The sequence below is a fragment of the Peromyscus leucopus genome, chromosome 8b (genome assembly GCF_004664715.2).
Source record: "Peromyscus leucopus breed LL Stock chromosome 8b, UCI_PerLeu_2.1, whole genome shotgun sequence".
Lineage (NCBI taxonomy): Eukaryota > Metazoa > Chordata > Mammalia > Rodentia > Cricetidae > Peromyscus > Peromyscus leucopus.
In genome coordinates, this window is record NC_051086.1 from 100,977,516 (window position 1) to 100,989,786 (window position 12,271).

The 12,271-nt window shown below is 54.2% G+C and overlaps 1 protein-coding gene across 1 annotated transcript; it reads left to right on the plus strand.

Moving 5' to 3' along the window:
- The first annotated feature begins 1,153 nt into the window (after positions 1-1,153).
- On the plus strand, positions 1,154-10,001 carry Prcd (photoreceptor disc component). The gene is made up of 6 exons (XM_028889722.2): positions 1,154-1,757; positions 2,032-2,100; positions 3,782-3,860; positions 4,197-4,291; positions 8,295-8,450; positions 9,309-10,001. The coding sequence occupies exons 1-3, from the start codon at positions 1,687-1,689 to the stop codon at positions 3,801-3,803; spliced, it is 162 nt and encodes a 53-aa protein (XP_028745555.1). The 5' UTR covers positions 1,154-1,686; the 3' UTR covers positions 3,804-3,860; positions 4,197-4,291; positions 8,295-8,450; positions 9,309-10,001.
- Positions 10,002-12,271: the final 2,270 nt, after the last annotated feature.

Sequence of the window (12,271 nt, forward strand, 5' to 3'; positions counted from 1 at the left end):
GTTAGCCCTTACCCTGCTCAGGAGTGAGTGAGATGGGAGTCCTGTCCTGCTGCCCAGGAGATGGCTCTCCTCTTCAGCTTGGGCTCCTGTTGATTTAGAATCTTTAAAGGTGCTGGCCCACTCCCAAAGCCTTGATGACCTGAGTTCCATCCCTGGGAACCACATGGGCAAGGAAGGACTCCTGAAGTTGTCCTCTGACCTCCACATGCTCTCTCTCTCTCTCTCTCTCTCTCTCTCTCTCTCTCTCTCTCTCTCTCACACACACACACACACACACACACACACACACACACACACTAATAATAACAAAAATAAGAAATCTAAAACATAAAACCAGACTTTAAGATTCAGTCATGGCAATCGGCAAGACCCTTTACAGACCGGGCAGGGTCGTCCCTGGAGCACAGTATTGGGGTGCCTGATGGGATTCCTGGGCAGGAGGCATTACCTCCCATCGTGGTTAGGGAAGGAAAACTGAAAGTCTTAGAGAGGATGAAGCACAGTGTGGGTTCAGGTCCCAACATCACTCTGCACATGCCCCTGCCCTGCCCTGATGACTCCTGCTCTACTGCCCAGGAGGTCCAGGGGGGATATGCAAAGATATTTCTATTGATTTTCATCTTCTCCTCCAATTGCCATACCTCCTAACATAGGAATGTATTGGTACAGTAATCTAGCATGTAACCGATACACTTATAATTTACATCTAAATTACATAAGATCATTATATAAGACAGAATTTATAGTTCACATCTGTGCGTGCACACCTCGACTCTGCCTTTTACTGGAAAGAGAGTGTAACGAGAGAAGAGTTCAGAGGGCTGCCAGAGGGAGCGAGGGAGCCGGGGTCACACGTATGCTCTGCTCTCCCGGGCTTTCCGCTTTCCTCAGCCAGGCCTCTTCCCTTCCCTTCTCTGGATGGCTCTGTTGTGACAGCGCAGTCCCTCAGCCTCACAGGCTCTGTCACTGAAGAGTCCTGCGTCCTTTCATGTCAGCAGCCTCGGGAGATGGCTGAGGGCTCAACCTTCTCCAGCACCTGCAAGTTCAGATACCTCCCACAGCCATGCTCCCTCTCTCCAGTACTGAGCTTGAACTCAGGGCCTTGGGAAGCGAGGTAAGCGATCTACCACTGAGCCTCTTTGACACTCTCGTTAGGTTTCCCAGGCTGGCCTCCAGCTCTCTCTGTAGCTCAGCCAGGCTTGAACTTGAGATCCCACCCCTTCCCCAGTGACTTCCAGGTCCTTGTCATTGGACCAGGCCCCAGGTCGTCTGTGAAGCTATCCTTGATGTTTGCCACGCCCTCAGTGCTCTGCAGGTGCCGTTAACACTGTGGAAGTAACTCACTTAACCCGATTGCACTGCCTGCCCTTGAAGCTGAAACCCAGGCAGAACTGAAGGCTCTAAATAGAACATTCTGGACAGGCGCTCAGAGCCATCCCGTATGCCTTGAAGGAGGTTGGCTTACTCTGCCACTAGAGGGGAGATCTTGGGCCTGGCGAGTTTAATCTCTCTTCACAAGGTCAGTTCTGCTGACTCCACTAATCAGCTTGAACCTCCTAATCCGTCCCCAGGAACTTCAGGAAACACAGCGGGTGGCTTGTGAGAGGTGGCCAGGGCCATTGAGGCCCCTCACCTGGGCCTTTCTTCTGTAGAGTTGGTCTTCAGGGGGGATGGGGCAGCTGAGCCATGTGCACCACCCTCTTCCTGCTCAGCTTGGCCATGCTGTGGCGCCGCAGATTTGCCAACCGGGTGGAACCGTGAGAGACGAAGGGGGCTGTGTGCATTGGGGTTGCGGGTGGGAGGAACTTCCAGGGTGGGCTACAGATAAGCAGAGGGTGAGCAGTGTCTGCCTGGGCCTCTAGCTGGTCTGGGAGGGGATTTGAAGGACACCCTGAAAGGGCCGCTCTCAGAGCAGGTGGCGCTGGGTTGGAGCAGCCCGCCCAGTAGTCCCGCGCTGCTGGACTGTGAAAAGGGGAAGGGACAGAAGCTGAGCATTGCCTACAGGTTCTCTTGCCTGCTCTTTCCTTCCAGGGAGCCCAGCGGAGTGGATGGGGCAGTAGTGGGCAGCAGCCCGGACACAGACCTTCAGTCCTCCGACAGGTGAAGGAGAATGGGGGGCGGGGAAATGGTGCCAAGGGAACGATTGGCGTGCGTGCGTGTGCGTGTGTGTGTGTGTGTGTGTGTGTGTGTGTGTGTGTGTGTGTGTGTGTGTGTGTGTGTGTTCTAGCCCTCTCCAGAGTCACTCCTTGTGTGTGTGGTGGGCAGGTTAGGTGACAGAGGGAGCCCTTGACCCCTTCTTCTGGACCAGGGCGGTGTTGTTTTGCTTCTGTGACGTGACTGTGGGACAGTCCCCAGGAGGACCTTCTGTTGAAGGATCGGGGAGCAGAGGGAGGAGGCAGGAGCCACCCTGGGGTGATTTGCTCTCTTGTCCTTGGTCCTCCCTCCTCCTCCTCCTTCCTCTGCCACCAACCGGCTCTGCATCTCAGATGCCTGAACCTCCGGCAGGATTCGTTGTCCAGTCCCCAATAGAAGGCGCAGGAGGAGCATGACGTCATCAGCACTGAGTACCATTGGCTGGGCAGCCCCTGCGGGCAGGACGCTGTCTCCAGTGGCCAGAAAGTTAACTCTTCCCTAGGTTGAAGCCATGTGGCCTTTGTGGGGTAGGGGGCAAAGTTGTGTATTCTTCTGGCTTTTCCTTCCCTGGCTTACCAAAGACTTTTGGATAATAAGGGCCTCTATGCCCTTCAAAACACTGAAAAAGCGAAGCAGTATCTAGTACTTATGTGTAAGACATTATGTGCCTGCCCATGGACTCCCTAGCATGGGAGACATCTAGAGATCATCTCTCACTCCTAGTGAAAACAAAGGGCAAAAAATGATTCCCAGGAGCTCTGGGATTCAGGGCCCACTGGAAGGAGGATGTCCCGACTGACTTGTCCTCAGTCAGTGTGGAAAGGCAAATACATACCGTGACCCTAAAGCTGGAGTTGAAACAGTAGTTGCAAGGCTGCTGGGAAGCACTTAACTGCTGGGCCAGTGCTAGTGTGCTAGTGTGCTAGTGTGCTAGTGTGCTAGCGCTAGTGGTACTCCCGGGATGCCACTCCTGGGATGCTACTCCCAGGATGCCACTCCTGGGATGCTACTCCTGGGATGCATACTCCTGGGATGCTACTCCCGGGATGCATACTCTTGGGATGCTACTCCTGAGATGCTACTCCTGAAATGCTATTTCTGGGATGCATAGCCAGTGGATGCTTTGTGCTTCCCTAGACCTTCCTTTCTTTTATTTTATTTTTCATTTGATTGTTTTCAGACAGGGTCTTACTATGCTGCCCTGGAACTCGCTCTGTAGACCAGGCTGGCTTCAAACTCACAGAGATCCGCCTTCCTCTGCCTCCTGAGTGCTGGGATTAAAGACGTGTGCCACCACCGCCCATCTCCCAAACCTTTCTTATGCAGTAATTCTCAATAACCTCAGGCTTAGTAGGATGTGGCTGTTTGTTTATAATCACTCAGTAATGGAATGGCCGAGGGAGATCTGAATGGGGGACCATCTTCCAAGTAGCTGTCTTCCCTTAAAAAAAAAAAAAAAAAAAAAAGGCCCAGACCCCATGACCAGTCCGGTTACCTCTTAATTCTTTGGCACCCAGTTTTGCTGATGGGGGCTGCACAGGGCTGGCTGGGGAGGCTTGGGGTTGGGGGGGGAGGAAGAGGAAGGGGAGCCCTAAGCATGACAATCCAACACCTCCAGCTTTTGACTCCAATGATTCCTTCTGTCCAGGGAGAAAGAACCTGTGAGGTAGGCCCTCACTTCTTCAGGCACCTCAGCTCTGGGGACTGTAACCCACCGGCCCAGACAGGTAAAGCCAGGACCAGGAGCCCTGGAGGGCAGAGGGACATGGGAGGCAGTCTGTAGCTCTCATGGTCACTGGTGGAGGTTGAGTGAGGGTTGGTTTGTCTTGTGCTTGCTACTTAATGCCTCAGGCCACAGGGCAAGGGCTGGTTTGAAGAGAATCAGTGTGGTCCTGACCATGCTTTCTAGACTTGGGGGTGAGGTGGTAGCTGAGCTGGGTCCTGAGGGCAGTGCTGCAGACCTCTAAGGGAGGGGTAGTGGTCTGGGATGGGCTGCCCTGAAATACATATCCCACCTCTGGGCATGGGAAAGAGCAGTGAGCTGTTTTGGTTTTCCATTCTAGCTGGAGTCCTGGTTCACCCCCTATCCCAGGAGGATGTGGTGGGGCTGGAAGCAGCAGCAGGAGGAGGGAGAATGGGAGAGGCCGTCATGGAGAAGGTAGGCTCTTCCCCCAGCCCCCAGGTCTGCACCTAGACAGGCCGTGACTACAGGGCTCCCAAGCAAGGCTGGCACTGGCAGGAAGAAGACGATGCCTGTGCTCCTGGGCTCCCACTCCCGAGTTCCTGCTCTGAGGAACTGCCAAGCTGGAGGAGGCACAGGGAGAGGGACTTTCCAGGCTCCCCCAGGCTAACTGCAGGGAACCCCAGCATCCCAGGCAAGGGCCAGGTGCAGAGAGCAAGAAGACTTGAGAAGCCAGGGAAGGATAAACGACAGCCTGTGCTGTCCCCAAGGACTCCCGACCATAACCCACAGACGGTGGCAGTCCTGGTATCTATGGTACACGCACAAGAAGACACAGGGAGAAGCCCATCGCCGCCACGCTGTTAGGTGGGGGATCCAAGCCCACCCCCTCCCCGACTTTGCAGCTGCTGGCCCGGCCATCTGTCAGCCCGGGAGCTGTTCTGTTAAACCCCTGTGGTCCAGGGCTGGGTCGTGTCACTTTTCTACAGGGATAACTCATTCCTGTGGCATCTGCCTCTTTTCAGTCCCTGGAACTCACCCTGTCATTGGCTGCTCTCCTGAAATTATCAGTAAGAAAGGCCAGCTGGATCTGAGGCATGTCTGCCTGACGCTGGATGCGAGCAAACACCAGCTTGTGTTCTGAGTGTGCTTTGTGTCTGTGTCTGTGTGCGCGCGCGTGCACGCGTGTGTGTGCGCTCCAAATGGGCTGCAGCGGGTTGGAAGGGGAAAGCGTGGCACCTGGTTTTGCCACTGTGCTGACGGCCTCCTCTGCCCCCAGCTGCTTGCCATTTCTCTCCTTTCTGTCCTGCCCGGTCAGAGCAGAGATCAAAGCACATTTCCGCTCCTGCTCCCGGATCCAGGCTTACCCTGCGGGCAGCTGCTCCCGACTGTCTGGGAGTCATTCATCTTCAAAAGGCACCCACCCTCCAAGCATCTCTCCCCCACTCAGCTCCCCACTGCCCGCCCAGCAGTAATGCCTCTGGCCGGCCGGCCTCTGCCCCTGAAAGTCAGGGCCAGAAGACAGTCCCCGAGACAGCAGGGTCCCAGGCTGCTCCGCTTCAGTGGAGGGAGAAAAAAGTGTGAGAGCAAGGAGAGGTGCTGGTACTGCGGGGAGCCTGGCTTGGGTGTGTATACAGGCAGTTCCATAGGAGCTGCCTTCCGTAGGGCACGGAGGTGTGTGTGTGTGTGTGTGTGTGTGTGTGTGTGTGTGTGTGTGTGTCACACTAGGGGAGAGAACCTGCCAGAGCGTCCACCTGATCCAGGCCATGAGCCCGTGGCCAACTGTCTCAGCTCCCGTCAGCCCATTGTTCTCCTGGGAGGCATGAGTCGTCCTAGTGACAGGACTGTCAGGCTGATGGCCAGAGGGCACTGTTCCTGGGGACCCGTCTGTGTCCTCTGATCCCAGCTTTGCACTTGTTCTCTCATCAAGTCACCATGTTCCTGTCACTTCATCCTTGTTTCTGGTCTCTGCCATTTCCAAGTTGCCCGCCTCCTTCCAATGATCCAAGAAATTGCCAGGCCAAGGTCATAGAGCAGTACCCGGGCTGGCTCCCAGCCCAGCCCCGCTTCCAACAGGACGGCACCTCTTTGCAGCACTGTTCTTTGAACCTCCTCTAAGGATCCAGATGAAGGGCAAGGATGGGCTGGAAAGGGGCTAGCAGGCAGTAGGGGATGTGACTTACTGGGCTCTGGCAGCTGGGGTGCCATGTGGGCTGGGAGGGAGGGGCCCTCTCCTCCGGGAGCAGGCTGGCTTTGGTGGGAGCAGACTGTGTTTACACCTTCCCCGCACACCCTGCCCACGCTCTCGGCTTATTCCCAGGGCCTCTCCCACCCTGGGCTCTCTGTGCAGTCTGCACATTTGAAGCTCTTGCTGCAGAAAGTCCCTTCCCTCAGCTTGGAAGGCTCCCACTTCCCAGGTGCTCTCCCTCACCCCAGAACTCCTCCTCAGGAGGCATCCACTGCCCAGGTGCCCTTCCTCACCCCAGAACTCCTCCTCAGGAGGCTCCCACTGCCCAGGTGCTCTCCCTCACCCCAGAACTCCTCAGGAGGCTCCCACTTCCCAGGTGCTCTCCCTCACCCCAGAACTCCTCCTCAGGAGGCATCCACTGCCCAGGTGCCCTCCCTCACCCCAGAACTCCTCCTCAGGAGGCTCCCACTGCCCAGGTGCCCTTCCTCACCCCAGAACTCCTCCTCAGGAGGCTCCCACTGCCCAGGTGCTCTCCCTCACCCCAGAACTCCTCAGGAGGCATCCACTGCCCAGGTGCTCTCCCTCATCCCAGAACTCCTCCTCAGGAGGCATCCACTGCCCAGGTGCCCTTCCTCATCCTGGAACTCCTCCACAGGAGGTGCCTACTTCACAGATGCCTTTTCTGAGCCCACAAACTCCCATCACACAGGTCAAGGGAGCACCTTTAAAGTATGAGGGGGTGTCATTTAATTCCTGGCCATGACACTGTCTTCGTAGAGACTGAGTCCCTTCCTTTCCCATTTTCTTAGAAATAGCTGCTGTTTGGAAATAGGAGCAGGAATATTCATGTGCTTGGTAGGAAGAAAGCTAAGGACAATGGGGGAGACAGAGCTGAGATGAGTAGCTGCTGGTGTGGGGTGCTGGCCATTGGTGTGGGGTGCTGGCCATTGGTGTGGGGTGCTGGCCGCTGGTGTGGGGTGCTGGCTGCTGGTGTGGGGTGCTGGCCATTGGTGTGGGGTGCTGGCCATTGGTGTGGGGTGCTGGCCATTGGTGTGGGGTGCTGGCCATTGGTGTGGGTTGCTGGCCATTGGTGTGGGGTGCTGGCCATTGGTGTGGGGTGCTGGCCATTGGTGTGGGGTGCTGGCCATTGGTGTGGGGTGCTGGCCATTGGTGTGGGGTGCTGGCCACTGGTGTGGGTTGCTGGCCATTGGTGTGGGGTGCTGGCCATTGGTGTGGGGTGCTGCCGCTGGTGTGGGGTGCTGGCCATTGGTGTGGGGTGCTGGTCACTGGTGTGGGGTGCTGGCCGCTGGTGTGGGGTGCTGCCACTGGTGTGGGGTGCTGGCCGCTGGTGTGGGGTGCTGCCCATACACCACAGCTGGGTGAGGGGCAAATGAGAAGAGGCAGGTGACAGGGGAGCCCGAGGGGTGGGTGAGAACACCCATCAAGGGCCTCTGTGTGCAGAAGGCTGTCTCAGCCGGGACACCTCCCTTGTGACAGGCTTTGCTTTCCAAGCCAATCTCAGCTGCTGAAGACGGCAGCCCATAACCCTGAAACCTCCCCTCCCTTGTCTGAATGCTAATCTCTCTGCTGGAGAGAGCCTGAGTGACAGGGGAAAGGCTGCTGAGCTGCGGGGTGGCTAAGGGGCAGCCGCCCGAGCAGGGAGTGTGCTGTCTGCTGCGTCTGTGGCTGACACTCCAGGCGGCTGCCAGTCCCTCCTGGAGACTGGAACCTGACCAGAGGATGAATGAGGTGGGGGGGGGGGCAAGGGGAGTGGTCCTAGCAGCTTCAGCAGCTGTTACTGTCCTGTCCCACCCTAAAGTGCAGCTGAGGCTGCGGGGAGCACCCACCCACCCCAGATGTGTAGACTGTGCATGCCTGCAGAGCACGGCAGAGCTGCTGGCCAATGCTAGACTAGGTGAAGCCATTTTGAGGCAGGCAAGCAAGAGCAGCACTGGGTACTTCACTTTCCTGGCTCCATGGAGGGCCGGTAGTCTTTACAGGGGCTTTGCTGTTAAGGAGAAGCGGAGCCCTTGGGCTGGAGGAAAGTGCTGTTTCTTTGTGAGCCAGAAAGCAAGGAGGAGAGAGGAGTGGCCATGCTGCAGCTTACATGAACTGAATGCTAATGACACCAATAATACTATTAATAATGGCTAATACGGATCAAACACTTATTATTTGCTAGGCACTGTGCCTGCTGCCTTATTTATAAGCACGGTCTCGTTGATGAGGCAGGAACTGTTGTTAGCCTCATTTACCCAATAAGGAAAGTGAAGTTCACATAATTTGTCCAAGGTCACAGCTGGCAGTGAAGCCAGGACCCGTGTCTGGGAATCTGATGCCAAAGCTGGTGGTGGAGAGGTCTTGAGTCTGGAGATGAGGCCTGTGAAGAAATGCAGGATGTGACCTACAGACAAGGACAGACACTGCCTGCCATGTCTGTCTGTGCAGGTGGGCCAGGGCTCTGGGGTTTTCTGTTGAGATATGAGGAATGAGAAATAAGAGATGAAAAACAGGTTGCTGTTTTCTCTTCAGACACATGTCAATCAAAGGCAGGCCAGATCCTGGGATCTGAAAGGCTAGTCCTTGCTTGCCAGCTGAGGAGAGCAAGGAGAGCCCGCCTCCTAAACATCATCTGTCAGTGCCACTGATGCGGAAGTGGTGGCCCCTGGCGGGGATGACAGATAGCAAGGCCATTGTTCACAGTCTCTGTCACTGGCTACTCCATTGCCTCCTTCAGCTGGGGCCGGGACCCTGGGAGAGGGTGACAGCCAGCAGCCTGGCTGCACTGGAGGAGGGCTGAGGGAGACAGCAGCTTTGGTTTGTTTGTTTACCAGGGGGAGGGTGCAGGGCATGGAGTGCAAGAAGGTGACTGTGGGGGTCCACTGAGCGGCATTAGGACCACAGACCTCTCTGTGAGCTACCTGTGCCCCCTAGTCGGGGGTCAAGACCAAGGTGTGGCTATGAAAATTCAAACAAACCAAAAGGATTTAATGACAGGCTGTGAGCATATGAGCCAGTCAAAGTGCCAGACACACACACACACACACACACTCTGATACACACCCAGTAGCATGCATAGGCAAAAGCTACATGAAATAAGCACTAAAAAAGTTAGCATGTATTCATCCGACTGTCTGTTTACAAGCCTGCAATGGGAGGCCATGAGATGCACAGATAGCAAGGGGTGCTGGGAGTGAAGCGCCAATGTCAGCTGCCTTGCCTTCCCTGCTCTGCGGCTTAGGACCATGGGAAGAGCCTGGTGAGGAAGTCTAGTTCCTGCAACTCAAATGACCTTTTGTTCCCTAGACCTCAGTTTCCCCACTCGGTAAACATGTTAATTCTGCATGGCCTGGTGCTGAGATGTGAAGAGCTAATGACCTCCTCAGGAAACAAGCTGTCGAGAAAAATGAAAGGAAGTGGCCAGATGATCTCCAGGGGCCCCGTAGATTACCGGCACCGAGACAGACTGTGATAGACTGTGTCCGGAGGTGCTGACAAAGATGTGCCTACATGATGGACATTTGTGGAGTGTCTGTGTGCCAGGGTACAAAAACAGACTCGGAGCACCTGTCCAACCCAACCAGCAACTGGACAAGATATAAGATGCAGACATGACGGTGGGTGGCACACACAGCAACCTCGTGACTGTCCCGGCCTCTGCTCAGAGACAACCACTTGTCTGGTGCTCAGGGAAGGGAAACCAGGACAGGTGAAGAGACAGTGCAACACTCGTGGTGACCCACACAAACAGAAGCAGCAATGACAATTCAACAGGATATGGAAAACCAACTGCACTTGAACAGAAGCAAACTGACAGGGCGAAGACTGGGAGGGAACACTGGCCGAACACTGAAGACAAATGGCCGGGGCGTGGCTCAGCGGTGGGCGTGGCTGGGGGGCGCTGGACTAGCATGCACAAAGCCCTGGATTCAGTCCTCGGCACCACACACATCTAACAAACCCCCAAACAAGCTGGACACTGTGGTGCACTCGGGAGGCAGAGGCAGGTGGGTCCCTGTGAGTCTGAGGCCAGCCTGGGCTACATAGCGAGCTTCAGGCCAGCCAGGGCTACATAGTGAGGCCCTGCCTCAAAAACAAAACAAAAATCTAAGAAAGACTTGCATCTAGAATAGAAATAGCTCTGGGGTAAAGAGCACGTGCTGCTCTTGCAGAGGGCCAGGGTGCAGGTCCCAGCACCCCTGAGGTAGCTCACAACAGTCTGTAACTCCAGTTTCATGGGATCTAATGCCCTCTTCTGAACTTAGAGGGTTCTCATGTGCACCACCACATGCAGGTACATATGCACACATATGACAGTAAAGAAATCAATTAAAAAGTAGAATGAAGAGCTTTTACAACTGAGGGGCTGGAGAGCTGACTCGGCAGTTACAAGCTGCTCTTCCAGGAGACCTGAGTTCTATTCCCAGCACCCACATGGTGGCTCACAACTGCCTGTAACTCCAGCTCCAGGGGATCTGACACTCGCTTCTGACCTCTGGGCACTGAACTCACATGCACACAGCCACCTCCACATACACAAAGAAAAATAAAATAAAAATATTTCTTAAAAGAACTTTTACAAAAACAAAACAAAACAAGCCAGGCAGTGGTGGCGCACGCCTTTAATCTCAGCGCTTGGGAGTCAGAGGCAGGCGGATCTCTGAGTTCCGGGCCAGGACAGCTAAGGCTACACAGAGAAGCTCTGTCTCAAATAACCAAAACCAAACCAAACCAAACCAAAACTTTTACAACTCAACAATTAGTATAATTTTTAAAAAGGGGGAGGGGAAGGTTTTAATAACCACTCTACGAAAAAAATATGCATATGGCCAATAAACTCAAAAACATCACCAGCCTGTCGAGATGCCTCTACACAGCTATCGTAAAGTGAATGTCTGGGGTGTCTGAAACCCTACAATGTAACCACTTGGGAAATGAGTGCAGTAGTGTCTTATAAAGTAATTAAAGGACAATTAAAACTTATGTCCACAAAAAGATTTCACCAAAGTATTGACAGCAGGAGCTTTGTTAATAATAATAGTTCCACACTGGAAATAACCGGGCTATCTGCTGGTAGATACCAATGGGGACACTGAGGCAGGTTTGAACAGTGGAAGACACTCAAAAACAAAAAAGGAAGTGTGGTATTTATGTAAGAGACAACACAGGAAGATTAAGAAAGCAGCCCCGGGAGGATCTAGTTCGTGGTTATATTTATGAAATGCTAGGAAGAGATGAGACTAATTGATACTGATCGAGGGCAGAGCAATGGCGGCCTCAGGCCAGGGCTGGCCATGGGAACTGACGGTAAAAAAGGCATGTGGGCGCCCAGGGTGGCAACAAGGTTTTGAATCTCGGTTGGGAATATGCCTCTCTGCATGCATGTGTTCGGTTACAGTACTTTTGGGATGCATTTTATACCTCAATAAAGATGGCTTACAGAGTTCAAACCAAAACAAGAAGGAAACCTAATCATTATTTGTTCACAGTCCAGCAAAACAGCAAGAGAGAAGCAAAGGTGGCACAGGCCTCTAATCCCAGACGCCAGAGAAGCTGACTGCAAGTTCAAAGCCACGCTGTGCATCTTTAGTGAGAGCCTGTCCCCCCACCCAAGCAAGAGGGGGGGCACTTGTCTTGCATGGACACAGCCTGGGCGTGTTGCCCAATACGGGGGGGGGCGCGGGAGGGGGGCAGGAGCGGGGAGGAAGGAAACTAAGATAAAAAGCAGAGCAGGGCTGGGGAGATGGCCCAACAGGTAAAAGGACGTGTTGCTCTTACAGACGCCTCAGGTTCAGTCCCCAGCACCCACATCAGGTGGCTCACTACTATCTGTAACTCCAGCTCCAGGCAATCTGACGCTCTACGGCCTCTGTAGGTATCTGTACACACAGCGCATGTAAACTCAAGCAGACACATGCACATGCACATAAATAAAAAAAGATACTTTAAAAAGTGGTATAATGAATGTGAGAAGAAATAAATGTAAGCATCAAGAATTCCCATTTGGCCGGGCTGTGGTAGCACACACCTTTAATCCCAGTACTTGGGAGGCAGAGGCAGGCAGCTCTCTGTGAGTTTGAGGCCAGCCTGGTCTACATAGTGAGCTCCAGGACAGGCAGAGCTACATAGTGAGACCTTGTCTTGAAAACAAAAACAAACAAACAAAGAGATGAGGATAGAGGTAGGTAAAGAAATCTGCCCAGAGTTACCCAAGCTGGGTTCAGTCGAGCTGGGATTAGCCTCCAGGCTGGTCTGATATCAGAGTACAA

What these genes read in the sequence shown, in the direction of transcription:
- Prcd (XM_028889722.2), top strand. Translation starts at nt 1,687, where the DNA reads ATGTGCACCACCCTCTTCCTGCTCAGCTTGGCCATGCTGTGGCGCCGC. An exon ending in TTTGCCAACCGGGTGGAACC is followed by an intron (nt 1,758 to 2,031) that starts GTGAGAGACGAA and finishes CTTTCCTTCCAG; the next exon opens with GGAGCCCAGCGGAGTGGATG. An exon ending in GACCTTCAGTCCTCCGACAG is followed by an intron (nt 2,101 to 3,781) that starts GTGAAGGAGAAT and finishes CCTTCTGTCCAG; the next exon opens with GGAGAAAGAACCTGTGAGGT.